General features: G+C 45.8%; 2 protein-coding genes across 5 annotated transcripts in view; one reads left to right on the top strand and one right to left on the bottom strand.

The window, feature by feature from the left end:
* Positions 1–10,407, bottom strand: part of AMPD3 (adenosine monophosphate deaminase 3) — a 47,425-nt gene extending 37,018 nt beyond the window's left edge. The window contains exons 1-2 of one of the 4 annotated variants that reach the window (XM_043580634.1): positions 10,303–10,407; positions 1,446–1,671 (exon numbers count right to left, since the gene is read on the bottom strand). In XM_043580634.1, coding sequence (XP_043436569.1) covers positions 1,446–1,666 — 221 coding nt within the window. In that variant the 5' untranslated portion in view covers positions 1,667–1,671; positions 10,303–10,407. Of the gene's footprint in view, positions 1–1,445; positions 1,672–5,523; positions 6,000–6,514; positions 6,995–10,302 lie in introns of those variants that run through there. The other 3 variants (XM_043580635.1, XM_043580633.1, XM_043580636.1) reach the window with 3 other exon arrangements.
* Positions 10,408–10,753: 346 nt separating this feature from the next.
* LOC122483560 (proline-rich proteoglycan 2-like) lies at positions 10,754–24,896 on the top strand. Its single transcript, XM_043580640.1, has 2 exons — positions 10,754–11,202; positions 23,498–24,896. Exons 1-2 carry the CDS (start codon positions 10,754–10,756, stop codon positions 23,559–23,561), a joined length of 513 nt encoding a protein of 170 aa, XP_043436575.1. The 3' UTR covers positions 23,562–24,896.
* Positions 24,897–25,853: the final 957 nt, after the last annotated feature.

Genomic DNA, 25,853 nt, shown 5'->3' with positions numbered 1-25,853 from the left:
AACCCAGCTAAAGCCCCACTAGACTTTTTCTCAAAGTTCTTTTATTCTTTAATTCCACTCTCCTGGGTGAGATCAACTGAAAGGAGGAGGGCTTCACATTGTACTTGGACTTAAGATCCAAACTTCTCATCAGGGAGCACAAGACCAGTCTGACCTGAGCCCTGACTATCCCTCCAGCCTGAGGTCTCTCTCTCTCTCTCTCCTTCAACACTTTACTCATCTACTTCATAGCACCCATGCTCGGCCTGCTTGTCCTCAGATCCACTTCTCAAGCTCCCCCTCTGCCCCCCTGTGTTTCCTGCTTTGTGTTAGCTGGCTTCTGGCTAGGTTTGGCCAATGGCAACCACTGGGAGAAACTGGAAGGTGCCAGAAGGATTGCAGCTAGGTATCTCCTGCTTCCATCTCTGCCTTGGAAGCATCTCTGCAGCTGCTGCCTCTCCTCCTTGGCTCCTTTTCCATCGAAAAGGCCACCACAGTTCCAACTTCTCCCCCCTGGGCTCCAGCAGCACCGCCTCTTTCCATCATCCCTGCGGCCTCAAGTGGTAGCTGCTTCCTACTGCTTTGAGTCTCCGGCCTGCCTCCCTGCCCTCTGCTTGTCTTCTCAGGTCTCCGCCACCTCAGCCACCATTCCCTGCATTAAAATCCTCCTTCCAGGGCTGCCCGGGTGGCTCAGTCGGTTAAGCGTCCGACTGCAGCTCAGGTCATGATCTCATGGTTCATGGGTTCAGCCCCATGTCAGGCTCTGCGCTGACAGCTCAGAGCCTGGAACCTGCTTTGCATTCTGTGTCTTCTTCTCTCTGCCCCTCCCTCCCCTGCCATGCTCACGCTCTGTCTCTCTCTCAAAAATAAATAAGCTTTAAAAAAAGAAGAATTTTAAATCCTCCTTCCAGTATTTAAGTGATTTCTTTTTTTTCTGGTTAGACCCTCACTGATACAGCACTTATCATTACTTGTCATTTTTTAAATTTAATTTGTCCCATTACTTAATTGTTGTCTAGACCAACTACCTGTAAGCTCAACAGGGCAGGGACTAGAAATATCTTGTTCATTAGTGCATCCTCTGTGCCCCGTATAGCACCTGGCACATAGTGAACTGACTTATTTAATAATGCAAAGTAATTGTCAAGTGATGAAAAGAAGTAAAATTGATGTTTCCCAAGAAATCTTCAAATTTCCAAAAGGATCATAGAACTGTCATTTGCAAATGGTGCGTATTTATGCACATGATTTTTTGTTCAAACAGCAGCAGAGAAAAAGTGTTTTTTTACCTTTTCTGCCAAACACAGGCCTGGAAACGGCCTTCAAGAAAGAAGTGGTGAATTAAGGGGTCTTGGTTAAGGAATAAACTCATCTCCCAGGGACAGGCCCCCTATCTCAGACACATGCCCACAGCCTGCCTGGGTCTGCACCACTGCGCACATGTGCTCTGGCTTGTGGGGACAAACCTTTTTGCCGTCTCCACGGACTTCTGCTCCGCCAGCTCCTTCTGCAGCTCCCTCTCCTTGGCCTCCTTCTGCCCAATGGGGCAGTCCTCGGGGACAGTGAAGAGGGACAGGGCATCTTTGCTGTCCTCTTCTCGGAGCACTTTAGCAAACACTTTCTCTGCCAGGAGCCGGACTTGCTCGTCCACCTCGGAGATGTTCAGCTTGGGAAACTGGCGCGGCATCTCGGCTAGTAGAAAAAGAGCAAGCGTTAGTTAGCCTCTGGAATTCCCAGATGGCCCTAGTCAGTGGGGTGGGGGAGGAGAAGCTACTAAAACAAGGGTCCTTGGGGTCAGCTGTCTTACTCCGGAATTCCCCAGACCAAACCCAGTGCACCAGCTTCAGAAACTAGCTCCATAAGTCATTGGATGTGAAGGGTATAGCACCACTCACATTTCATGAGAAAGCAAATGTTCAGAAGTCAAAGAATGACCGAACTACGTGTGTTTCTATTGTCCCGAACACAGGGGACCCACATCGTGCTGGAAGTCCTACCTCTCCTGGCTTTGTTTCCATGACGGGGAAGGGATAGGAGAGTTCAGACCCCTCTCCTGCAGACTATCAGGGGGCCGTCTGGGTACAGCAATGACCAAACCTCACTCCCCACTGCATAAAGGGAAGATGAGAGCCCAAAGTTCTTAATGATTAGCCTAAGGTCTCATGAGATGGCCGCAGTGCTCTGGGCGATCCAAAGCCACATTCTTCATCACACAAAACACGCTCTTTTGCTGAAAAGAAAGAATCTACCATGACGGTTCTACCATCTCCCAAGTTTTCTGGAACTCTGAACAAGACACAGCAAATAAAATAAAGGTTTAGAGACAGGGATACTCTACCTTTCACAGCCCCGCTGAAAACTTACTTCCTCAAAGCTTGGCCTATCTCTCTTCACACTGGCTCCTTATTATCCCTAGCTGGCCTAAATTACCTGGTTTGTTCCTTTCTTTTCTTTCTTTCTACCTGTCTGTCTTTCTTTTAACATTTATATAGGACTTATTAATAGGTACACTCTGCCAAGCCCTTTCTACTTATTAACTCAGTGAATCCTATTATTCACATTTTACAGATGAGAAAATAAAGGCACAGAGAGCTAACTTGCCCGGGGTCACACTTTTACTAAATGAGCAGAGACTTGCGCTGTTCTCAGCCTTTGGCCCTCTGCCCCTTTCCTCTCTGAGCCTCTGTTCAGAGGTTTGAACGCAGGCACCTGGTCCCCATGCCTGTCTTCTTAACCACTACATTGTAGTGCTTCTCTTTGTCCAGTTAGGTGTCAGGGTAGGTTCCCTGGCTGTGCCCAGCATCACTCCTACGGAATGAATGAATACTGCATCCTATCAACAAGCTACCTTCACTAGAGCAGCTCTGGAAGAAGGGTGTCCTGTCTACCTATTACCACAGTTTCTTTGAGCAAGGTTTAAAGAGAGGTTTAGTCAGCCGGGAGACGAGGATGAAGGTAAGACAGGAGCCCCGTTTCCGTGTGGCCAGGAAAGGAAGCAATTACAGGGGAGGAGAGGTTCACTGAGCAGCCTTGGGACAGTCACTCTCTGTGCCTCACAGTTTTCTCCTCTGTGAGATGAAGGGATGAGACTAGGCAGTCTCCAAGGCGCTCTCAGTTCTAAGTGCTGTAATTTCTAGATACCAGAGAGCTTTCTGGTGCCCAGGGAGGCTCGCTGCTCTGGTGTTCTCATGGGCCTAATTCATGACACAGACAGGAAGGAAGAAAGCAGGTCAAACACCAGTCAAAGTACATCTGTGAGCCCCCGATTGTGAATCCAATTTCCTCCTTCCCTCCACACCCAGGACGATAGCTTTCCTGGGCCTCTCCCCTCCAAGTGATTGAGTGGGAGGGAGCTGCTGTGGATGGAGGAAGTTGGCATGTAACTGTGCTGATCTGTAGCAGCAGAGAGCAAGACAGTGAAGGCCAGACCTGCAAAGAGGAAGAGACAGAGCTGTCTGTGGAGACGTCCACATCCTGATAGCACACAGAAGGGGAAGCTGGAAATCATCAGAACGGGGCTTGGGGAAAAAAGGTGACAGAGAGAGAAATGGAGAGGAAGACACAGAACTAGAGCCAGGGGGAGCTGTTAGGTGAAAAGGAAGCTGGACCCCATCAACCCCTCTCCCCACTCTAAGGCTGCGGGTCAAGTGCAGCATTCTACAACCTCACAGGGCATCTCAGAAGTAGACATCAAACAGGGCCCGGGCAAGGGGCAGCAAATGCCATAAAGCATCCATACCATTTGACAGAATAAACCCAGTTCCAGAAATTGCTTCTAAGAAAAGAATCTGAAGGAAAAAGCACAAAGATGTTTACCTGCACTATTTATATAAAAAGCTTTAAAGTCTCCAAATAAGAGCACATTCACTTGAAGAAAAAAGTCAAGCAACCAAAATTATAATTATGAGGACAGTGTAATCACATAAAAAATATTGTGAAATAACAGTAATGAAAAAATTAATACATAAAACTGTACCCATGCTTTTGTTGCAGTGAGATGAAAATGCATTCCCTTAAAGACAAGGGCTGGAAGAGAGACACATACTCGGATGACCAGATAACAGGACTGCATGTGTGAGGCAGTATCTGACTTTGATCACTGATGCTGTTATAATGTCATTTTAACAAACACAAAGAAGATAGAAAGAACATAAATATTTTTTAATGTTTATTCATCTTTGAGAGAGAGAAAGAGAAAGACAAAGTGTGAGCAGGCGAAGGGCAGAGAGAGGGAGACACAGAATCTGAAGCAGGCTCGAACCCACCAAACTCGAGATCATGACCTGAACCGAAGTTGGACGCTCAACCAACTGAGCCACCTAAGTGCCCCAGAAAATAAATAGACTGAAGAGGTTTTTTTAATGAAAGGAAACTAGGAAGAAAATCAAACTTCTACATCCCAGGTTTTGGTAATTAGGGTCCTCTCCCACCTAATCCACATCAGACACTGGCCAGCAAAGGGAATTAACACCATTGAGATCCATCTCTGCATTAGCTCTTGCCCTGGACAGAAACTGCCCCCCACCACCTTCCTACCCCATAGCCCTTTCCCCTACAAACACACCCAGGCCTGACACAGCCCACCAGGCCTCCTCAGAAGTGGGCATGGGGTAGAGGGTCCTTTGTGCCTGAGAGCTCTTATGACAGACTGCCATGTCTTTCCATGAAGCATTTTCACCTCGCTGAAGTCAACTAAACGTACATTTTGGGATGCATCTTTCTACAAAAGATCTTCTTTTCTCTTTAAATAGTTTAAACTAGCCTTTTCCCACCGTGGTTCCATGAAAGGTCAACACTTGTTGCTGGTGAAACAGGTCCTGTGGTCAGTTATCAGGACGATGCTATATCCCACAGTTCCTCACCCCAGATTCCCAAGGCACATCAATGACCCAAGAATAGGATCATATAGCAACATTTCCCCATAGAGATAGATTCCTTTCGTTGCAGAAGCCATATCAATCTCTTGCAGAATTATTACCAGTGTCTTCAATAAGTGGTGAAGACTTCACTCCATATCTTAGTATAGATCAAGTAACCCAGCTGGGGTGCTGGGCTAAGTCAGTGAGCCTTAGGAGCCCATTATACATCTGTCTTCCGGACAGCTCCCTCCTGCCAACCCTCCCTCCACAGCCCGGCTCTCTTCTGAGACCTAGAGACACCTGGCAGGGCAGGCTTATGCAAGGAAAGCCTGCTCTGTAGATGCCAAGCAGTTTCAGCTCCAGCTGCTTCTTCAAGCCTGGCTTTTACCCGTTTGTCAACCGTTTGTCAGCTGAAGCCGGCAGGCTTGGGAGGCTTAACCATAAATTCAATCAGCTAGGGATACAGCTTATCTCACTGTTACAAACGACACCCTGTGACGAGCTTAAAGAAGTGCCACAAAGTTAGAAAGCTATAAAATGCCACCATTTCAACCAACAGTTACTTTTCATGGCACCATAGCCCCTCCAGAATGGAAGCACAGTACCACTCAAATCCCCTCCTTACACAAATGAAGCTGTTTCTTGCTCTTGCCAGGCTCCCACTGTCAGAACCCATGACACAGACCTGAGCCTGGGGCTGGAGTCTCCATGGCTGATCCTGAGCATGCCACACAGGCGAGGCCCTCAGGCCATGGGCCGTGTATGCCCGGAAGGCTGAGCTGAGTCCTTGTGAATGCAGCTGGCTGGGTCCTGTCTGCTGCTGCTGGGGTGGGAGGTCTCTGTTTTGCATATCTGTGAGCTGCTGTGAGCAAGAGCAGGAAGTGCCTGGGCTGGAAATTCTTCCATGAATATGAAATGTAAGTGGAAAATTTCCAAGACTCCTAAAGGGCCCAGGTAATGCCAGCTATCCATAGCTGCTGCGTGCTGAACGCGGTGTCCTGGCCCTGTTCTCAGCCCTCTCCAGAGCAAGACACAAAGCCGCTGCCCCAACACAACAGTTCATTCAGCCTTCCTGACCTGACCGAGCACAGAAGACAAGCCACGGCCTCCCTCTAATGCCCAGACCTCTGACAGCCAAGCAGGAACGTGCCACACCATCACCCTTGCTGCTTCCTCAGGCCTGGCCTGGTGACCAGGTTCATTCTACCTAGGGGATTGTCTACGGCACAACCTGACCTGCCTTCCCTCACAAGGCCCCCCAAAGCAACCTCCCTGAAGGCACCCCAGCACTGACAGGAGTGGCGCTGAGCCCAGTTATCAATAGAGCTCCTCCTCTCCCTCCTCCTCTAAAAGAGCAAGGGCTTTGAACAGCTCCCTCCTTTCCCAGGAAAGGGACAGTGACTCTAGGAGAGGAGAATCCTTAGTACAGGAGCAGGCTAGGATGAAAAGCTGCCATGCCTTGTCCCACTCCTTCCTTTCTTCCCTGAAGGGATCTGACATCACAGGTGACTGGGCAGCCTGGACAGGCTCTGCCAGATCCTGAGTACATGAGCACATGCGTGTGTGTGCACACACACATACACACACACACACACACACACACACACACACACATGGAAAAGAAGCATGTCCCTCTTGACCCCCCTGAGCCCACCTGCCCCGTCCTCCCCTCTTACTGCCGCTGTCTGCTCCCACGAGGGCCTCCAGCTCTGACTAGCCTCCTGGGCACTGGCTGCACTCGGCCACCCTGCCACCAGCAGCTGCTGCTCTCCCTGGGAATGGTGGAGCTGCCTCAAGTGACCCACAGGATCAGTTCTCTAAAAGCAAGCCTCAGAACCCACACAGTGACTTAGACAAATGGTACGGGTCTGGGAAATAACCGTGAGCAAAATGGCTATTTCTGTGGTGCTGTTGAAATCCTGGGGACAAGAGCCCAGAAAGGATGGGTCAGTTGTTTACCAGGAGGCTAGCTCCAGCCCTGACTTGGGCCTGAGTCACCTCCTCATGTCCAATTGTGAGATTGTGCCTTCCTAAGCCCACATAATGATTCCTGTGTGTGCAGAGCAGGATTACAGGGTTGACACATGATCCTCAGGCTGTTGCTGGGCTTTAGCTACCCAGAGATTATGACCCACCTGTCCTCACAGCTGTTTCATAAACACTGCGATCAGCAAGCTACAGCAACCTAGGGGGAGGGGGATATTTATTCATTAAATAATTGAATGAACTTAAAGCATAGGGGGAAAAGGTCCAAGCCCTTAGTACTGCTCTGTCAGAGGGGAGGTGGGGCAAGTGATTCCTTCCTTTTGGGGGAGGAGGAGGTTCAATTGGGGCTGTAGTGGGAGCATCCTAGCCCATGCATCTGAGAACCTACCTGGATCCAGTTCAGGGAAGTCTATTCTGCACCTGTAACCAGACCATAGATAGCCTCAGTCTAAACAAGCATTTTCCAAAGTGTAGTCTATAGAACATAAAAGGACAGAAGTTGGGGTGCCTGGGTGGCTGAGTCGGTTAAGCATCTGCCTTCAGCTCAGGTCACGATCTCATGGTTTGTGGGTTTGAGTCCCACGTCCGGCTCTGTGCTGATAGCTCGGAGCCTGGAGCCTGCTTCAGATTCTGTGTCTCTTCTCTCTCTCTCTCTCTGTCTCTCTCTGTCTCTCTCTGTCTCTCTCTTTCTTGATGCCCCTCCCCCACTCATGCTCTGTCTCTCTCTCTCAAAAACAAATAAACATTAAAAACAATTAAAAAAAAAAAGGACAGAAGGCTTGGAAAATGCTGCACACAATAATCCCTTACGGTGATTCATGCACAATCTCTACTAGCAGAGAGTCCCATAGTAAAGAAAGCTGTTTGACTTTGTTTAGCCCAACACACCTATTTGACCCTCTGACCATAACCACCATAGGAAAAAACACCTATTAATATCCGTGGCATAGGCTTTGGAAAATGCCTTCCGCTTTGAGCCTTCATTTTCCAACATAGAGAAAACTGCCTTCCTGAGGCCCAGGTAGGGGTGTGAGACTCACTCCATTAGGTCTGGACAGAGATGGGCAGCAGCCCAGCAAAGGTAACGTAGGTGGGGACAATGGCCAAGGGTCCTGCTAGTGCCAAAGAGATAGAGGACCCTCCAGAACAGTGGCAGTTTACGAGGAAAATGTGGCTTGTCTTGGGAGGGCAAACTTTGCTCATGACCTCACAAATCCATCTTGAGCTTAATATGTCACTGCTCCTTGTGGCCCAGAAGTCTCCCTGGACTAAGGAGCACTGGTCTCAAGCTCAAAGACTTATTTCCTTTTTGAATAAAAATTAAGACAATCTATGACAACCGGGACCAGGGCCTGTATCTCCTTCCCAGGAGACCAGACTGCATCACTTTTATCACTTAAGTGCCCCTCACAAACTCCAAGACAGGAAAGGCTAGAATCAAATTATGTCTCACCAAGGAATATATTACTCTCCCTTTTTCTGAAATGATGCTTTGAGCTTTCTGATAGGAGTTGATTTTCCTTCTTTGTCTTCCTGAGGTGTGCATGACTCACACGGCAGTTGGACAAAAGTGTTCCACCTGCTAAAAATCAGCTCCATGACAGATCTTGTTCATCTCATTCACTATTGTATCCCCATGCCTAGAATATAGTGGGTATCAATAAATATTCCTTGAATGAATGAATGCATGCATAAAATAATGAATGAGTGAATAAGCTAAGTGATTAATCCATCTATGGGGATGTCAAGAGTCAGTACAGTATATGGTTAAGTATATGGACTCAAGCCAGACTACCTAGGGTTTGAATCCTGTTCCACAACTTAATTGCATGACCTTGAGCAAGTTACTCAATTTCTCTGGCTTAGTTTTATTCCCTATGAGCACCAACCTCATAGGTTGTCATGGCAATTAACTTAGTTAGCATATGTAAATACGCTAGAATAACTTAGTTAGAATATGTAAATACGCTTAGAATAGTGTCTGGCACATAGTATGTGCTTTATATCATAAAGTTATTTATCAACATCATCGTCATCATGGTATCCGGTACAAGACAGAGTCCAACTGGGAAAACAAAACATGAAGTTTCATCCAGACACTGAGTCCTTTTATTCAACATTATTTATTGAGCACTGTTGTGTGCCAGGCACTCTCTCAAGCTCCTATTTGGGAGCAATGAGAAGGAAACCACGTTTAAATGTGAAACCAGATCAGGAGAAATAGCTTCCTCCTCTAGGATTGATACTTCTTGCTGACTTTGTATGGCTAGTGCTCCAGCCATGAGCCCATCTTCCTATGCCTTAGCCCCTTGTATATCAAAGCCCAAAGATATGGTCTGCTCTCCTTGATACACAGCCAGCACTCAGAAGATCTAAGAGATTAATATATTCAAGGAAAGAACCAGGACAGTCATGAGTAGCTTTAGGAGAGTATAGGTATCTACTTGCTTAATCCTAAGGCTGTATTTTATCTGCCCATGATATTTTCAATATCTGGGATTGATTTTGAGGCCATTTGAAGAGTGATTCGCCTAGTGTAAGGACAAGAAAAATAGGCCTCATCTCTAAAAGAACTTTTTGACCTAGCTGAAAGCTACTCATCCCTTATCTAGGATCTCAGAAGGATTGAGGGTATGCTGAGGAAGGGGCTAAGAGGTCCAAGAGTCTCCTAGCAACCCATTGATGCAAACTCCATGATTCTTAGGGCAGCAGGGTACCATCATCTTCACAGCAAGCCAGACCCTCAGAGTTTCACCCAGAATTATAACCAGGCCAAGCTCATTACTCCAAACCTTTTGTCAACACTTGGAGAGGTGAGAGCTGATAGGGGCTCTGTCTGACTGGCTCAGTAGCTCAACTACCACTCAGCATTGATGCTTCACAGCCAGGGGAGGAATTTCTCCCATGAGAGCTCCAGCTGCTGACAGCTCTTCCCCAAAGCTGGCCAATTGTTAGCCACCACGTCAAGGGGGATAGCCAACATGGGCTCAGGACCACGCTAAAATTCCTTCCTCGCAGCTTTCACCTGGCTTCTTTGCTAATTTGTCACCCCCAAGCTTCCAGATACACACAGAGACCTAAAAATTTGGGGAAATGACACTGTAGTTAGCAAGCCTCTTCTATTCCACAGTCCCTCGAAACTCACCCCAGAGGCTTCTGCCAGCCAAGAAGAGCCTGGGAGCTCCACTGGCAAAGCAGCTACCAGGAAGTGCAAGGGCAGAAAGCAGACTTTCAGAGGCCAGTACATGTCCCATGGTGGGAGACAGCCAAAAGAGGTAAGGATGAAGGCCTCAACTGAACCCATCACCCTGCCATTCTGTCCATTCCCCTGCCTTTAGGTGGAAGTCCACCCCACCTGGCCAGTCCTCAAGCACCTAGAAACTTGTCCGGGAGCTTAAGTGGCGGCATGTCCCTTAATTTCTCTAACCCTTGCGAATCGAATGTAGGCCGCCAGGGAGCTGAGATGAGGCTGGCTCACCTGAGGTCTCTGGCGCCCAGGCCACTGCAGAGAGAGAGGCAGGAATACAGGCAAGAACCCAGGCAGGGCTGAGTCCGGGGTCAGCGCCGTCGCCAGAGTAGGCTGGGAAGCCCAGAGCCGAGATTCCGACCTCGGGGCACTCCGACTCGCGTCCTGGGCAGCAGGGGCCTTGGGCCCAAGGTCAGCAGCGCAGCATCGCGCGCACTCATCCGGTTCGGGTGCCAGGGCCCTGCCGTGGGCCCGCAGGGGGCGGCCCGCAGGGCTGGAGCGCAGGTGGCGGCACTGAGCAGGGCACACGGCGAGCGCCGCGGAGGGGCTGCCCGGCACCGCAGCGGGCTGGGGCCGGGCCGGGGCCAGGCCGCGCCCCCCGCCTGCTCACCGGGAGCCCGCGGTGCAGCCCCGCGGCAGGGGTGTGGACCGAGCGTTCTGCGGCCGCGGCGCCGCGGAGCTCATGCGCCCGCGCTGCCGTACCTCCGAGGCCCCGCGCCGGCCGGGCGGGAGAAGGAGAGCCGCCTCCTCGCGGAAGAAGCCCGCCAGCCGCGCGCCGCCCCAGTCGGTGCCCTACCTGGGCGCGGAGCGGAGAGGCGACGAGCGAGCAGCAGAGGGGCAAGGGGCGAGCCGCCGCCGCCGCGCAGGTCCGCCTGCCCGCCGCCTGCCAACCAGGCCTGCCCGCCGCTACCTGAGGCGCCGGGTTGGCGCTGCCAACAGGAAACTTGAGAGCGCCAGGGGCGCGGCGGCCGCCCTGTCCGCCGGCCGGAAACGCGCCCGCCGCAGCCCGGGGTCAGGCTCCAGCCGGGCTCCTCCAACCTCGCCTCCCCTGCCACCCGCCGGGCCCCGAGAGCGCTCCCCGCAGTGTTCGGACCCGCCCGAACCTCCTCCCCGGCCAGGACGTTTCTCAAGGTAAGAGTCTGGGGCCACGGCCCACAGACAGGTGACTTACTCCCTGTAGCTGAGCGGACCTGAAAGCATCGGCTTTCCGTCTGGTCCCTTGATCACCTTCCTGCCCCTCCCAGCACGCGCACACACACACGCGCGCACACACACACACACACACGTACGCACATACACACACTCACATACTCCTCCAACACTCTCCAGCTTACACACCCGCCCTTCCAAGTCCCGATCGACCTCCTAGTTGCTAAATCCAATGGGTGCCGGGTAGCCCCTTCTTCCCCCCTCCCCTGCATTTGAACCTGCTGACCACACCTTCCTCCCTGGAGCGCGCTAGGCGTACAAAAGTTTCCAGAGTTGGCGCTTGCCGCTTTCTCTCCAAATTTTCTACTTAGCTTGGTGACTGCAGCTTCTTGGCCTCCAAGGCTTGGCTTTTCTTTGTGGTGTCCCCCCCCCCCTCCCCGTCCCCGGTCCCACAGCTGCCTGTCTCCTCTGTCCTTCTGTGGGCCCATCCAGTCCTCCGGTTTTAACAACCTCCCGGCTGCTAACGACTTTTGAACCTCATCTCCAGTTCAGGAAGTCCTAGAGCTGCGGATAGCACATCAGTTTCCTGGGGTCCATCTCCACTAGAGGTTTGCAGGCCCAAACTCAAACTCCTAATTTCCTCCCAAGAACATGCCAGAACCTGCCTCTGCTCCCGTGTTTCCTGTCTTAGTGAATGATGATACCACCACCTCCCACTCCCCAGGCTGTACTGCGGAGGCCATCCTTGACTCTCTCCTTTTCATCTCGCACATCAAATTTGTCACCAAAGGAGGAAATGGAACTAGTCATTAGTGAGCACCCACTGTGTCCTCACTGTGCCAACTGTTGTCACATGGCTGCCTCATCTAAGTACCAGGTTTTATTCCTTCTAACTGGCAGCCTGATATTTACAATTTACTTATTTATAAATGATACAAACATGCAACTGTATTAATATATTATGTATTATAAAGCACACCTAAAACTGCCAAAGGATGTGGTAAAGATGAAGATACTTCATTTTTTAAAAATAAAGTTTATTTATTTTTGAGACAGAAAGGGAGAAAGCATGAGTGGGGAAGGGGCACAGAAAGAGGGAGACAGAAGATCCCAAGCATTCAATGCTGTCAGCACAGAGACCTACGGTGAGGGTTGGGGGAAGGGGTAGGGGCTTCAACTCAGGAACCATGAGATCACGACCTGAGCCCAAGTCGGATGCTTAACGGACTGTGCCCCCCAGGTGCCCCAAAGTTACTTAATTTTTAATGAATGGCGAAATATATCTTTTTCCTTTCACTTTAAAGTTATTTGTGGGGTGCCTGGGTGGCTCAGTTGATTAAATGTCAGACTCTTGATATCAGCTCAGGTCATGGTCTCAGATTGGTGAGTTAAAGCACGAGTGGAGTTCTACGCCAGCACTGTGGAGTCTGCTTTGGATTCTCTCTCTCTCTCTCTCTCTCTCTCTCTCTGTCTCTGTCTCTGTCTCTCTCTCTCTGTCTCTCTCTACCCCCCCCCCCCGCTTGCACAATCTCTCAATATAAATAAACATTAAAAATTTTTAAATAAAGTTATTTGCAAAAACTTGTTGAGGGAGAGTAACAGGATTAAAAATGGTTTTAATAAATCTTAGTTTAGTATTTTATGAGACTACAAAGTATGCTTTTTAAGTTCAGGTAGTGTCAATACTTAGTCCTAATGGTTGTTGTTGCCCCCCGCCAAAAAGATATCTCACAAAGATAAATAGACCCAAATAGAAAAATTCTTTGACTACACTTACTAAACCACAATTCTCTGTTTAAATCCCATCTACCAATTTCGCAAATGTGAAATTCCACCAGAAGATTCTTCTTTCTCCATGAAGCCCACATTCTCTATGATGTTGTCATCAGTTATTTGTGTGAATATTTTTAAAAACTCTTCATCTGGAAGATTATAAAATGTATTTAAAAGTGTATTTCTTAATTTTGAAGACTATGGTTAGCACAGTCCATATACATGACAATGACATTTCATTTTGGCATTAAAATCACATGAAAATGGAAACAGTTCCAAACATCAGTTTTCAAAAGTCTTTCCCTTTAACATGGTTCTTTTAAAACACAATTATATTCATTGGGAAAATATCACCTTTATCTGAAGGGATACATTGTATGTGTGTGTGCGTGTGTGTGTGTGTGTGTGTGTGTGTGTGTGAACGTGCACGTATGTATGCAGGCATCTGTGACAATCACAAGCCAGCACATCAGAGGTCAGCAAATTTGGAATACTTGTCCTTTTGTTAAACTCATCTTTAAGTTCCACAGCTTTTAAATTCTCTGCCTTGAGATAATCAGTAAACAAAGATTTCACAGTCTCATTCCACATTTCATTACAAAGTATTGTAAAGATTCTACTGTATTTTAAGACTTTTTTTCAAATCAGTCATACTATGGGCATCATATAGTGTTTTGTGCTCTTCTAACTTCAATTACAATAAAGAAATTATAATTTGTAAATGAATGATACAATTGATGAGTTTCACCCCTCCCTGCTCCCAACTCCCAGTTTTGTATTCCAGTCAGGGCAGCCATTCTATCAGTGGTTACTTTTACACATAAAAACTGCAGCATGTTATAAGCCATTCACATTGTAAACAATGTCTCTCCTTTAGGAGGTCACAAGAAGCATTTCTTTATGAATGCCATCGTTGAAAATTATGGCAAAGATGTAAAGGGAAACATGTCTGCAACTTGCATCCAACCATATAGCCAACCTCCAGACACCCCCAGCAGCATCAACCAGCCTCTTCTCCATGCTTTCGCCACCAGTGGCAGACATCCTGAGTCCTCTCCTCTCATCTGCCCCATGCTCCAGTCATTCAGACTTGAACATCCTGGAGAGCACTGGGATCAGAGCTGTGGGTTACCTCCAGCAGTGCTCTGACTCCTAATACCACTGGGTGTGGGTGTTATTTGAACATTTCTGGCAGCCCAGAAGTGTTTGGGATCTTTACTCCACCGTCCAACCCCACTAATGCTCTCCTCTGGGTGACATTGTACACATACATCCAAGATGGGTATGGCAGCCTCCAAATACCCAACTTCTCTTTCTCCTTTTACGGTCTCCGGGGCTATAGAAGCCAAAATCTTCCTCCCAGGAGACAATAAGAAAGGGGCTCTGCTTCTGAGTGCTTTAGCATAACCTCATCAAATACATCTAGTTTTCAAACCAAAATGCCCTAGAGCCTTCTACTAATTGAGTGGACTGAAATCATGGCATATGGTCTGACAACAGGCAGAAATAGGTCTCTCGGAAGAGTACATGGTGGCTGGAATAAGATTGCCCAGGGCAGTGCTCCTGGCTCTGGACACGGAAGGGCATTGTGGCCCCTGCCGATGCTGTGGCATAATGGGAGGACACCTTCCCCCCACCTGCCTCTCACTCCAATTTGAGGTTCAAATCCTTCCCCCAGGAATTTATGTCTCAGGTCATCAATCAGCCCTCAGTAAGCTGGAGATGGGCAGTGGGCAGAAAAGTGCCCTTACAGTTAATAGCTGTTTCCTTCTTTCTGAAATGGGTTTTTAGAAAGGAGGGAGTTGACCCTGAGCAATTTGAAAATTAGTGTGAATTAGAGCTGGGACCTAGACCCACAGCATATGCACTTGGGGCCAGAAATGACGCTGTTGTGACAGGAAGCAGAGGGAGAGGGGAGAGCTGAGGAGTAGGACTGCATTGAGTCTTGGGGTGGCTAGAGACCTTGGGCTCAAAGCCCCTCAGTCATTCCTGTCTGCGTAGTGCAGGAGGGTCAGTGAGTATTTGAACCTTGGGCCAGCAGCATATGAGCACAGAACACTCTCTCTTTCAGTAGGCAGGAGGGTGACACTCCCCGGGACATGCCCGTGTGCTCATAGGCACATGGTCTCTGCAGTTAACTTGAAGTTTAGCAATTAGCAGTCCCCTTCCCCATCTAAGAATGGCCTGTTGTCTCTGCCTTCCCTCTAGGACTCTGCACAAGATTATTCTAGGCTATTTCTCCAGTTTACCACTAGCTCATTCCCATGTCTGTGTGTCTTTCATACTCTCCAAAACTCCACCATCAGCCATTACACCATTCTTGCGAGATTGTGCAGCTGGACTTGTACAATGGAAGTCACAGCCTCAGACAGCCTTGCTCATTCAACCCATTGTCTGAACTCCCCAAATCATCTGCCTTCAACTCCCTTCATATTTTACATTATAACTTGAAATTCAGATGTCAAATTCTAGCATGACTATGGCCCTCTAGAATTGGGAGGGGGGAGAAGGTGGTGGGTAGAGTAGAGCTCACAGAGAGGCTGTGATTTCCATCTCCCAGATATGCAACCCCATTGCATAGCACACACATACACACACACACACGTTCCCCTTAGGTCATACTCATTCCCAAGATCCCTCCTGGCTGAAGCTTCTAGCATTCCTCCAACCCAAGTTGTCCTCTTCCTGATCCCTGTTAGTTCAGAACTGCCTGCCCAACCATTCAGTGAGTGATAGGGTTAAAGGCTGAGCCAGGAGCTAGAGTATATAGCTGTCCTATCCCTCAGTATCTGCTTCCCAGTTGAGTATTAGACTCCCAACTGTACCATCAACACCCAATGCATCCTCAGCTCAGTGGGTTCTACCAGGGACATCTGGAGAAATGGGAACAGCTTAAATTGTATCAGAGGGAAGCATAGGGATTTTTCCAGTTCCTGAATTCCTGTTATTTGAATGAGCCTAACTCTGATCTCACTAAGGATAATAACACCTCTGGGTGAGGGAGGATGACTCTGCATAAGAATTTGATTCGGAAAATCAATATTTTAAAAATTGTGATGGCTGCACAACATTGTGAACATAATTAATGCCACTGAATTGTACATGTAAAATGTGCATGTAAAATTGTATACGTTAAAATGGCAAGTATTATGTTCTATATGTTTTACTACAATAAAAAAATTGTTGAAAGAACAAAAAATATCAAAAATTGAATTTTTAAAAACCTGTTACTTCACAGCTCCACTGTTTCTTTGCATCATTAAGTGAGAACAGGGAAAATGGCTCTTTATCAACTATCCAAGTATCCATAAACCTTCAGGAAAAGTGGTTTAAGAGATGGTCTGAGGGACCAAAGAAAGAAAAGTCATGTTCCATGCTAGAAGGACCCAGGACAAAAAAGGAAGGGCAGTTCCCAGAAAAAAAAAAAAAAAAAAGAGGAAAGAGTACTCAAAGGTTACTATTACACAGAAGTTCCTCCCAGGAATCTTCAGAAATCTTGGAGAGAAGGCTGGATAAGCCCCAAACAGCTCAAGGTGGACAGAAGTTCCCATCACTCACGATTTTTCTAAAGACTGAGCCTTTGAGAAAGAGAAGTAAACCACGTGCATGTCAACTGTTCCCAAAAGGTAAGCCCCAGTCACTGGTCCATCTGCATATTTCATGTCTACATCACTTTCCAGATAATCCCCATTTGAGCCAATCAATTCCCATGACCTATGGCAAAGCTCAAATCCTTTCTAAATAAACATAGCCAAAGCTTGTGGCTTACCAATAATTTAGTATTCTCAAATTAATTGGAATTAGGTTCAGCTGAGGGTAAGGGTAACAGATTCCTAAACTAGCAATGAGATAAATAAAAGTTTCTTTCTTTCTTTCACTAAATAGCTCAGAGTTGGGAATTATGGACACTTCACAAATCCTTGGACTTCTTCCAGCCACCACCCTACCATTCCTCAAGTGTGGCCCTCATCCTTGTGGGAATTAACCATCCCCCTTCCTTTGCTAAGAGCCTATAGCTAGATCTTCAGCCATTACATACATGTTTCATGGAGCAATAAATGAGGAAAGATCATATGGTAATTCTATTTTTAGTTTTTGATCAACCTTCATACTGTTTTCCATAGTGGTGCATCATTTTGCATTCCCACAACAGTGCGCAAGGGTTTTAACTTCTCCACATCCCCACCAACCCTTATTGTCTTTTGTTTTCTTGAGACTAGCCATCCTGACATGTGTAAGTTGATATTGTGATTTTGATTTGTATTTCCCTGATGATTAGTGATGTTGAACATCTTCATACACCTGTTGACCTTTGACAACAATCCTACAATTAACTTGATTACAAGAGACCTAAACATTCTCTTCTTTGGAGAAATGTCTATTCAAGTCTTTAGCCCTTTGTAAAATCAGGTTATTAGGGTTTTGTGGGTTTTGGGGTTTTTTTTTTTGCTATTGAGTTGTATTGCCATATGATCCAACAATCTCACTTCTGCATATTTATCCAAAATAATTGAAATCAGGATCTCAAGAGATATTGGCACTCCCATGTTCACTGCAGCAGTATTCATAATAGCCAACATGTGGGTAAAACCTAAATGCCCATTGGTGAATGAATGGATAAAGAAGATGTGAAATATATATAGCATGGAATGTTATTCAGCCTCTAAAATGAAGGAAATTCTGCAATATGTGGCAAAATGAATGAATCTTAGGGAATTATGCTAAGTAAAATAAGCCAGTCACAGAAGGACAAATGCTTCATAATTCCACTTATAAGAGTTATCTAAAATAGTCAAACTCATAGAAGCAAAGAATATAATGGTGGTTGCCAGGGGCTGGGGGAGGAGGAAATGGGCAGTTGCTAATCAACATGTATAAAATTTCAGTTATGCATGATAGAAGAACTCTAGAGATCTTGCTGTTCAACATGATGTCTATAGATAACAATACTGTGGTATAGACTTAAAAATCTGTTAAGACAGTAGATCTCATGTTGAATGTTCTGAATGGAAGGAAGGAAGAAGGAAGGAAGGAAGGAAGGAAGGAAGGAAGGAAGGAAGGAAGGAAGGAAGGAAGGAAGGAAGGAAGAAGGAAGGAAAGAAGGAAATGGAAGGAATGAAAACTAAAAGTCAGAGGGTATGTAGCAAATATCTTTTAATGAAGCCACCATATCACACTTCCACTTATCCCCCATTGACCACACTGAGCAACCCTGTAGCATCACTGACCAATGACATTGGTATTTCTTTTCTCATATATAACTCTGCCAAGGCATAGCCTTCCTTTCCAAATACAACTGCCATTGATTTTCATGCTTAACTTGATTATAACAGGCTTAAAACCTCACATCAAAGAAAGCAGAGAAAAATATCAACACAGCGCAGTTAGATATCCTCACCACCTCAGAACTTCTCCAGATCAATCTCCGTGCACCATGATATTTGCATAGTTGTAGGAGTCACTCCAAGATCCAAGACCTCTGAGTTAAGTGAGATCCTTTTGGCAATTTGGGGGGAATCAAAGGAGTTATTTTTCTCTCATGCTATGAGGGCAGGATTCTACCTGATTAAAGTCTTCACTCCCCTTCCTTATCAAGAATTGATGTCAGCAGTTACCATGCTGGTGTTTCATGCTCCCACTCCACTAGTGTGGTATCAGAAGAATGTCTTTACACAGAGAAATGCAGGAAATATAGGTCCAAGGTTACCAGAATTATATTATGCTTCACTTCCTCTTCCTTGGGAAGCCAGTCTTAACATGGTGTGCTTTAAAAGTTCTTCAGGCAGTCACCTATGAAATACCTGTTGAGCATCTGGCAGGTGTCAGGCACTGGGTTTTAGAGAAACAATGGTGATCAGAACACAGCCCTTGCCTTCATGGAGGTTATCAGCTAAGAAGCAAGACAGGACATTGATCAAATGACCACATGAAAGCACGACTTACATGCTTATACTATCTGTGAAGGAACAGTACAAGAGTTGTATCAGAGCATAACAAGAAAACCTGACCTTCTTCCAGGTATGAGGAAGGAGAAGAAGTTTCCAGACATTGGAAACAGCATGTGCAAAGGCCCTAGAGAATTTAGGAGAACAACCTAAGCCATTTCCCCTCCACTTTATTTCTGTCCTGTATTCATGATTGCACATTCTATATTTACACAGTAAAAACTCAATTTCCAATGTCTATAAATTCCTTAGTTTACTAAGGGAAGTACCACATGACCTGGGTAAATAAAACCAGATTTAGTGTTCTAGGGTGGTGTTTTGTTTAATCAACTTTCCTAACCCCTGTCACTTTTCCAGTATTTATTAAATTTATAACAAACCTGTTATAAAATTCCTCATGCTCACCCTCCCCAACTCTTTGTGTTTTCTGAATAATTCCAGTACTGCCTCTCTCAAACATTCCTTCCATGTGAGTATATTCTGAAAGTCAGTGGATAAGAATGTCCTCCCTATGCTGTTTTGTAAGCATATTCATTTCTTCCACCAAATTTGTAGAGGGGCTCACTGGTGTTAGACCCTGTGCAGGCACTCCGACCAGGTATGCACCCTACTCCTTCCTCATGGGCTCAAAACTTAATACTTATCCTCCCTGAGTCTGCCCTCCTGATTCTGCTCCACAGAGCAAGTGGAATTAGATCTGGGTGATTCATGGTCCTGGGCTATGGTCTTTATTTACCCTTTCTGCCTCCTAGTAGAGCCACCCCACCCTGCATGGAATCAGATCTATCTAATCTCTATCCATCCCAACATTTCAGGCCTAAATGCATGGCCAGATTCCATTCCCACCAGGGACCTCTGAAGTAGGACGATGAAATCACAATCTCTGTCCTTACCTGTTGTGCCTTCCTCACACACCTCCCTTCAGGGATCCACCATTTAAACCTCATCCTCTATCTCCAGAGCCGGTTGCTGAGAGCCAGGGTCCCAGGGGGCTTCCCCAGAGCCATCAACAGAATAGCACTGTGTTGGTAATGTCCTAGCAGCAAACGGATGGTATATTCATATCGAGATAATTGATATAACAGATAATTTAATAGAAGGGCAATTTATGAAGATATGAGGTGTATGAAGATATGAGGATTTGTACAACATTCAAGGACTCATAACATCAAGGTGTTATCTTCCTGGGCCTGAAAGGGCAAGTTGAAAGAGCAGCAGCACTATTTACATGGCAGGCTTCCAATAAAGCCAGACTCTCGGTGTTCTTAATTGTCTCATTACAAGGTCAACTTCTTTAGTCCTGCCAGTCCTCTTCCTCACAGCCTTATCTATGTATGCAGACCCCTCACTAAGCCTCTATGTAGGGGTTACTCTTCAGCATAGGGTTTTCCTGTCTCTAACCTGGCCTGAAGGCCTTCCTATGAACCTGATGGCTGCAGACACCTGGCTGAGCCCACCTGCCCCTGTAGGCTCTGCTCTGAAACCCAAGGATCTGGAAACAGTGCTGAGTTACAGTTTGGCCCTCTGACCTCTCTTGCATTTTGGTTAGCTGGTGACTGGTACTCGATCAGGCTAACACTGAAGTCATGGCCAGTTCTTATGGCAACTCTTTAGACCCTCCTTTTCCAGACAAACATAGTTTGGTTCAGCTGCCCGGTTCAGTTACTCAGGCAACTGTGTCCAATCTGTTTCCAGGGTTATCCACCATTGGGGAAGAGGGAGGGAAGATCTTTCCACCATCCCTTCCCTGTCCTCTGTGGGCCACTGTTGCAGAGAACACAAAGGAAGATGGCTTGATACTCCCACAGAAATTTCAGTGAACTTGCCATGCTTTTACCCCCTTTCCATTATAGCCCCTCCCTCTGAGGTGGGGCCAGGACGATGTGAACCACATTCATAGGCTGGACCCTTTCCCATGGGTTCCTACATCCTTCTGCCAACAGACTGCTGCCTGCCCCACTCCCTACAACTGCTCCAGACACACCCAGATGCATCTGAATCTGGCAGTCCTGGTTCTCAGGACACCAGGCTGTCCCACCAGAACCATGGCTCTGTTACAGTTTGGTTAAGTGACAGGTTTGTCCAAGCAGTGACTCCGCAGATTTTCTGAATATCCTCCTTTCTGTTCATCTGTCAGTGCCGAAGTCATGCAGCCCAATTTGTTCAATGTTTTCTGTCTGGTGCTTGGGATTTCAGGAATTTGCGTGTCCTTCTTATACCCCTTAGGACTGATCATTGAGTTTTTAAAGAGGAAAAAAAATGTGAATGTACAATAATGTTTACCAAGATCACATATGAATATAGTAAATACTCATGATAGAAAATTAAGTCATAAAAAAGGAGGGTGCAGAGCAGGATTTCAACTATGTGAAAAATAAAACAAATGAAATAAAAGCAAAAATGTGGACATATAAAGAAAGTAGTAAGAAGACTTTTTAAAATACAACTCTAGGTCCTGGGGGAAAATCTTCTCCACTCAGAGTCCCTACTCTGACCATCCATCAGGTTGCCCACAGCCACCTCTCTGCCACAGACCTCTGGATGTGCTCTGATCAGTAGAAAAGACACTATGACCAGGAATTTTGTTTTATCCAAAGTAAGGAAAAGCTGTATGTAGAAGTTGGAGAGTTTGGGGTGCTCTGGAATAAAAGGTATGTGAAGAAGAGAGAATATGAACCAGGAGAGAAGAGTCCAAACAGAGAAGAGAACCCCAAATCATGGCAACAGGGCAACGCCAGACTGCAAAGACAATGAAAAATTCCCTATGGGAGGGAGGGGAAGGCATATTACATGTAATGTTGTTTCTGATTGTCTTCTGTGCTGTAATACCCCTTCACAATCTCCCCACATCTTCAGTGAAAATTTTTTATAACAATAATCTCATAATATTGATATTTGGGAGTATAAAAGAATAGAGATCATAGCAAACTGTCATGCAAACCAACACAGGAACTGATATAAGACAAGTCCTCCTGTATCAGACAAGATAGGCTAGGCTATAGCAAACATATACAAAACAAACAAATAGACAAACCATAGAGAAAACCCAGTAGCTAAACACATCAGAGCTAGGCTTCTTGCTTATATCACAAGCCAATGCAGGCCAGGTAGCTCTCCTGCATGGCTTTCCTCCAAACAATGACTCAGAGATTCAGGCAGGTTCAATCCTACATTTCCACCATTAGGAGTCTCTCACTACTTGATGTGTGGGAGAAGGGAGGTGGTGTGGCCAGAAACACTACTAAAGCAGTACCTAGAAGAAAAGATATACCTTTACATTTTTATATTAAAAAATAAGAAAGGTTGAAAACCAATGATCTAAGATTCCAACTCAAAAGCTAGAAAAAGAACAGCAAATTAACGCCCCCCTCCCCAAAAAGGAGAACAGAGGCAAAAAGATAGGAGCAGAAATCATTTTTTTTAAATACACGCAACAGTAAATCAACAGTCAAAATCTTAATCTTTAACAGATTAATATAATTAATAACCTCCTAGCAAAAAAAAAATCTAGAGGGGGGGAAAAAAGAGGCAAAGAGAGAACACAGATACCAAAATCAAATATTTAAAATGGGATATCATGGGGCATCTGTGTGGCTCAGTTGGTTAAGCATCCAACTTTGGATCAGGTCATGATCTCACTGTTTTGTGGGTTCAAGCCCCGCATCAGGCTCTCTACTGTCAGCACAGAGCCTGCTTCAGATCCTCTGCCCCCACTCTGTCCCCCCCACTCACACTCCTTTGCTCACTCTCTCTCTCAAAAAATAAATATTAAAAAAAATTAGCAGTAAAATGGGATATCACTATGGATCTTCTATACATTAATAGGATAATGAGAGGATATAATAAACAACTTATGTAAACAAATTGGCACTCTCTGTGCCCACATTTATGCCAATAAATTGGAAGATTAAAGTGAAATATACAGGTTCCCTAGAATACAATTTACCAAAAGAAGAAATTTTAAAATACCAATACCAATATCAAAGAAAGTGAATCTGAAATTAAAACTCTTCCCACAGAGAAAACTACAGACCAAAATAGCTTCACAAAAATTTAAAGTACAAATAATGCTGATCTAAATAAGTGCATCCAGAGAATAGAGGAAGAGAAACATCCAAACTCATTTTTATAAAGCTTGCAAAACTTGATACCTTGATATTGGAAAGACATTAAGAAGAGAAAATTACTGACCAACACTGCAAGCTGGGAAATTTAGAGGAGTCCATGGTGGGGCGCCTGGGTGACTCAGTCAGCTAAGCATCCGGCTTCGGCTCAGGTCATGATCTCATGGTTTGTGAGTCTGAGCCCCACGTTGGGCTCTGTGCTGACAGCTCGGAGCCTGGAGCCTGCTTCAGATTCTGTCTGTCTGTCTGTCTGTCTGTCTCTCTCTCTCTCTGCCCTTCTCCTGCTCCCACTCTACCCCCCTCTCTCAAAAAAATAAACATTAAAAAAAAATTTTAGAGGAGTCCATGGTGAGCCCATATGGTGAGCAGTAACAATCTCCACCAAAGTATACTCTTCTGGTCATTAAACACTTGTTTGTTCCCTCTTCCCACAAGAAAATGCCTTCAACTGATCCTCAAGGAAGACAATGCAAAGTCCAATCTACCATTGCATTGGTGAAATCCCTGAAATCCCAACCACCGGACAGAAAACATTGAACAAATCGGGCTGCATGACTTCGGCACTGACAGCTGAACAGAAAGGAGGATATTCAGAAAATCTGCGGAGTCACTGCTTGGACAAACCTGTCACTTAACCAAACTGTAACAGAGCCATGGTTCTGGTGGGACAGCCTGGTGTCCTGAGAACCAGGACTGCCAGATTTAGATGCATCTGGGTGTGTCTGGAGCAGTTGTAGGGAGTGGGGCAGGCAGCAGTCTGTTGGCAGAAGGATGTAGGAACCTATGGGAAAGGGTCCAGCCTGTGAATGTGGTTCAATCTACCATTGTATTGCATAGGCCTCTCCATCAAGAACAGATAAAACTTCTCTTAGACTTGAAGACCTGTGAACTAAAAAAGCAAGTTGTCCATCTCATGCCCATGCCAACCTACAAATGTGCAAAGTGGATCAGGCAAAAGATAACTTCAGTAAACAAATAAGCACACCCCTTCAGAAAGGCAAGACTGAGAGACCCCCCCCCCCCCCCCCCGTAGTCACCGTTCCACAGATACACTGATATTACAATGCTGAAATACCAATGCTTTGACATCAGGGTTGCCTAGCCTGGAGCAGCGACTCTCTCACCATTATTATCCTTTGTGATCCTCTGCATCATCCTCTGGAGGGCTTCTTTCTGGACCCTTATTCTCCTTGGCTACATATAAAGAGGGAGCTGGGGAGACTGCTCTTCCTAGGGGCAATGCAACTTCCTGCCAGAGGTTGTTTTATGGCTTAACTAACGAACTTAGGCTTTTTACACAAGCTTGTGGTTTCTTTGACAATACGGTTTCCTCAAAACATTGGTAAACTCTAATCTATTGGCACCCAGACTGTTTCATTTGCCAGTATTCCTACTCAGTGTTCTTTTGTAAGACAGTCTTCGAATTTTCTTGTAAGATACAGTCTTACAATTGCTTTTGTAAGACATAATCTTCTGCCTCCTTGCTCCCATGCTCTCTCTTTCAATGTGATAGTGATTTCCTTGAAGCTGACTGGAACAAAAGAACACACATTTAATCAGATATTTTCCATGATTCACTATAATCAACTGCAACATCTTGAGCATTTGTCACGCAGTGTTTTAAATTTCCATCTCTTACTGTTTAGGAGCTAGAAGCAGTCAGCTTTTCTAAGTCTGCTGGCCTCAGTATTCCAGGCTTTTGTCTATACCATTTAATTTCTACTGACAAAACAACCAAATATATTCTTTTTTAAATTTTATTCTTTTAATCTATTTTCAAGTTAGTTAACATAGAGTGCACTCTTGGCTTCAGTAGAACCCAGTGATTCATCTCTTACATATGATACGCAGTGCTCATCCCTCCTTAATGCCCATCATCCATTTAACCTACCCTCCCCCCAAGCACCCCCTCCCAAAAACCCTCAGTTTGTTCTCTGTATTTAAGAGTCTTTTATGGTTTGTCTCCCTCTCTGTTTTTATCTTATTTTTCCTCCTATTCCCCTATGTTCATCTGTTGGGTTTCTCAAACTCCACATGCGAGTGAAATCATATGGTGTCTGTCTTTCTCTGATTGGCTCATTTCAGTTAGCATAATACCCTCCAGTTCATCCACGTTGTTGCAAATGGAAAGATTTCATTCTTTTTCATCACCAAGTAGTATTCCATTGTATGTATATACCACATCTTCTTAATCCATTCATCAGTTGATGGATATTTGAGCTCTCTGTATAATTTGGCTATTGTTTATAGCACTGCTATAAACATTGGGGTTCATGTGCCCCTTTGAATCAGCATTTTTTGGATACTTTGGATAAATTCCTAGTAGTGCAATTGCTGGGTTGTAGGGTAGCTCTATTTTTAATTTTTTGAAGAACCTCCACCATACTGTTTTCTAGAGTGGCTGCACCAGTTTGCATTCCTACCAACAGTGCAAAAGGGTTCCCCTTTCTCCACATCCTCGCCAACATCTGTTGTTTGCTAAGTTGTTAATATTAGCCATTCTGACAGGTGTGAGGTAGTATCTCATTGTCGTTTTGATTGTATTTCCCTGATGATGAGTGATGTTGAGCATCTTTTCATGTGTTTGTTTGTTTGTCATCTGGATGTCTTCTTTGGAAAAGTGTCTATTCATGTCTTCTGCCCATTTCTTCACTGGATTATTTGGTTTTTGGGTGTTGAGTTTGGTAAGTTCTCTATAGCTTTTGGATACTAACCCTTTATCCGATGTCATTTGCAAATATCTTCTCCCATTCCATCAGTTGCCTTTTAGTTTTGTTCATTGTTTCCTTTG

This window comes from Prionailurus bengalensis, chromosome D1 (assembly GCF_016509475.1).
Source record: "Prionailurus bengalensis isolate Pbe53 chromosome D1, Fcat_Pben_1.1_paternal_pri, whole genome shotgun sequence".
Lineage (NCBI taxonomy): Eukaryota > Metazoa > Chordata > Mammalia > Carnivora > Felidae > Prionailurus > Prionailurus bengalensis.
This window is presented reverse-complemented; position numbering and strand designations above follow the sequence as displayed.

What these genes read in the sequence shown, in the direction of transcription:
- LOC122483560 (XM_043580640.1), top strand. Translation starts at nt 10,754, where the DNA reads ATGCGCCCGCGCTGCCGTACCTCCGAGGCCCCGCGCCGGCCGGGCGGG. An exon ending in CGGCCAGGACGTTTCTCAAG is followed by an intron (nt 11,203 to 23,497) that starts GTAAGAGTCTGG and finishes TCTTCCCACAAG; the next exon opens with AAAATGCCTTCAACTGATCC.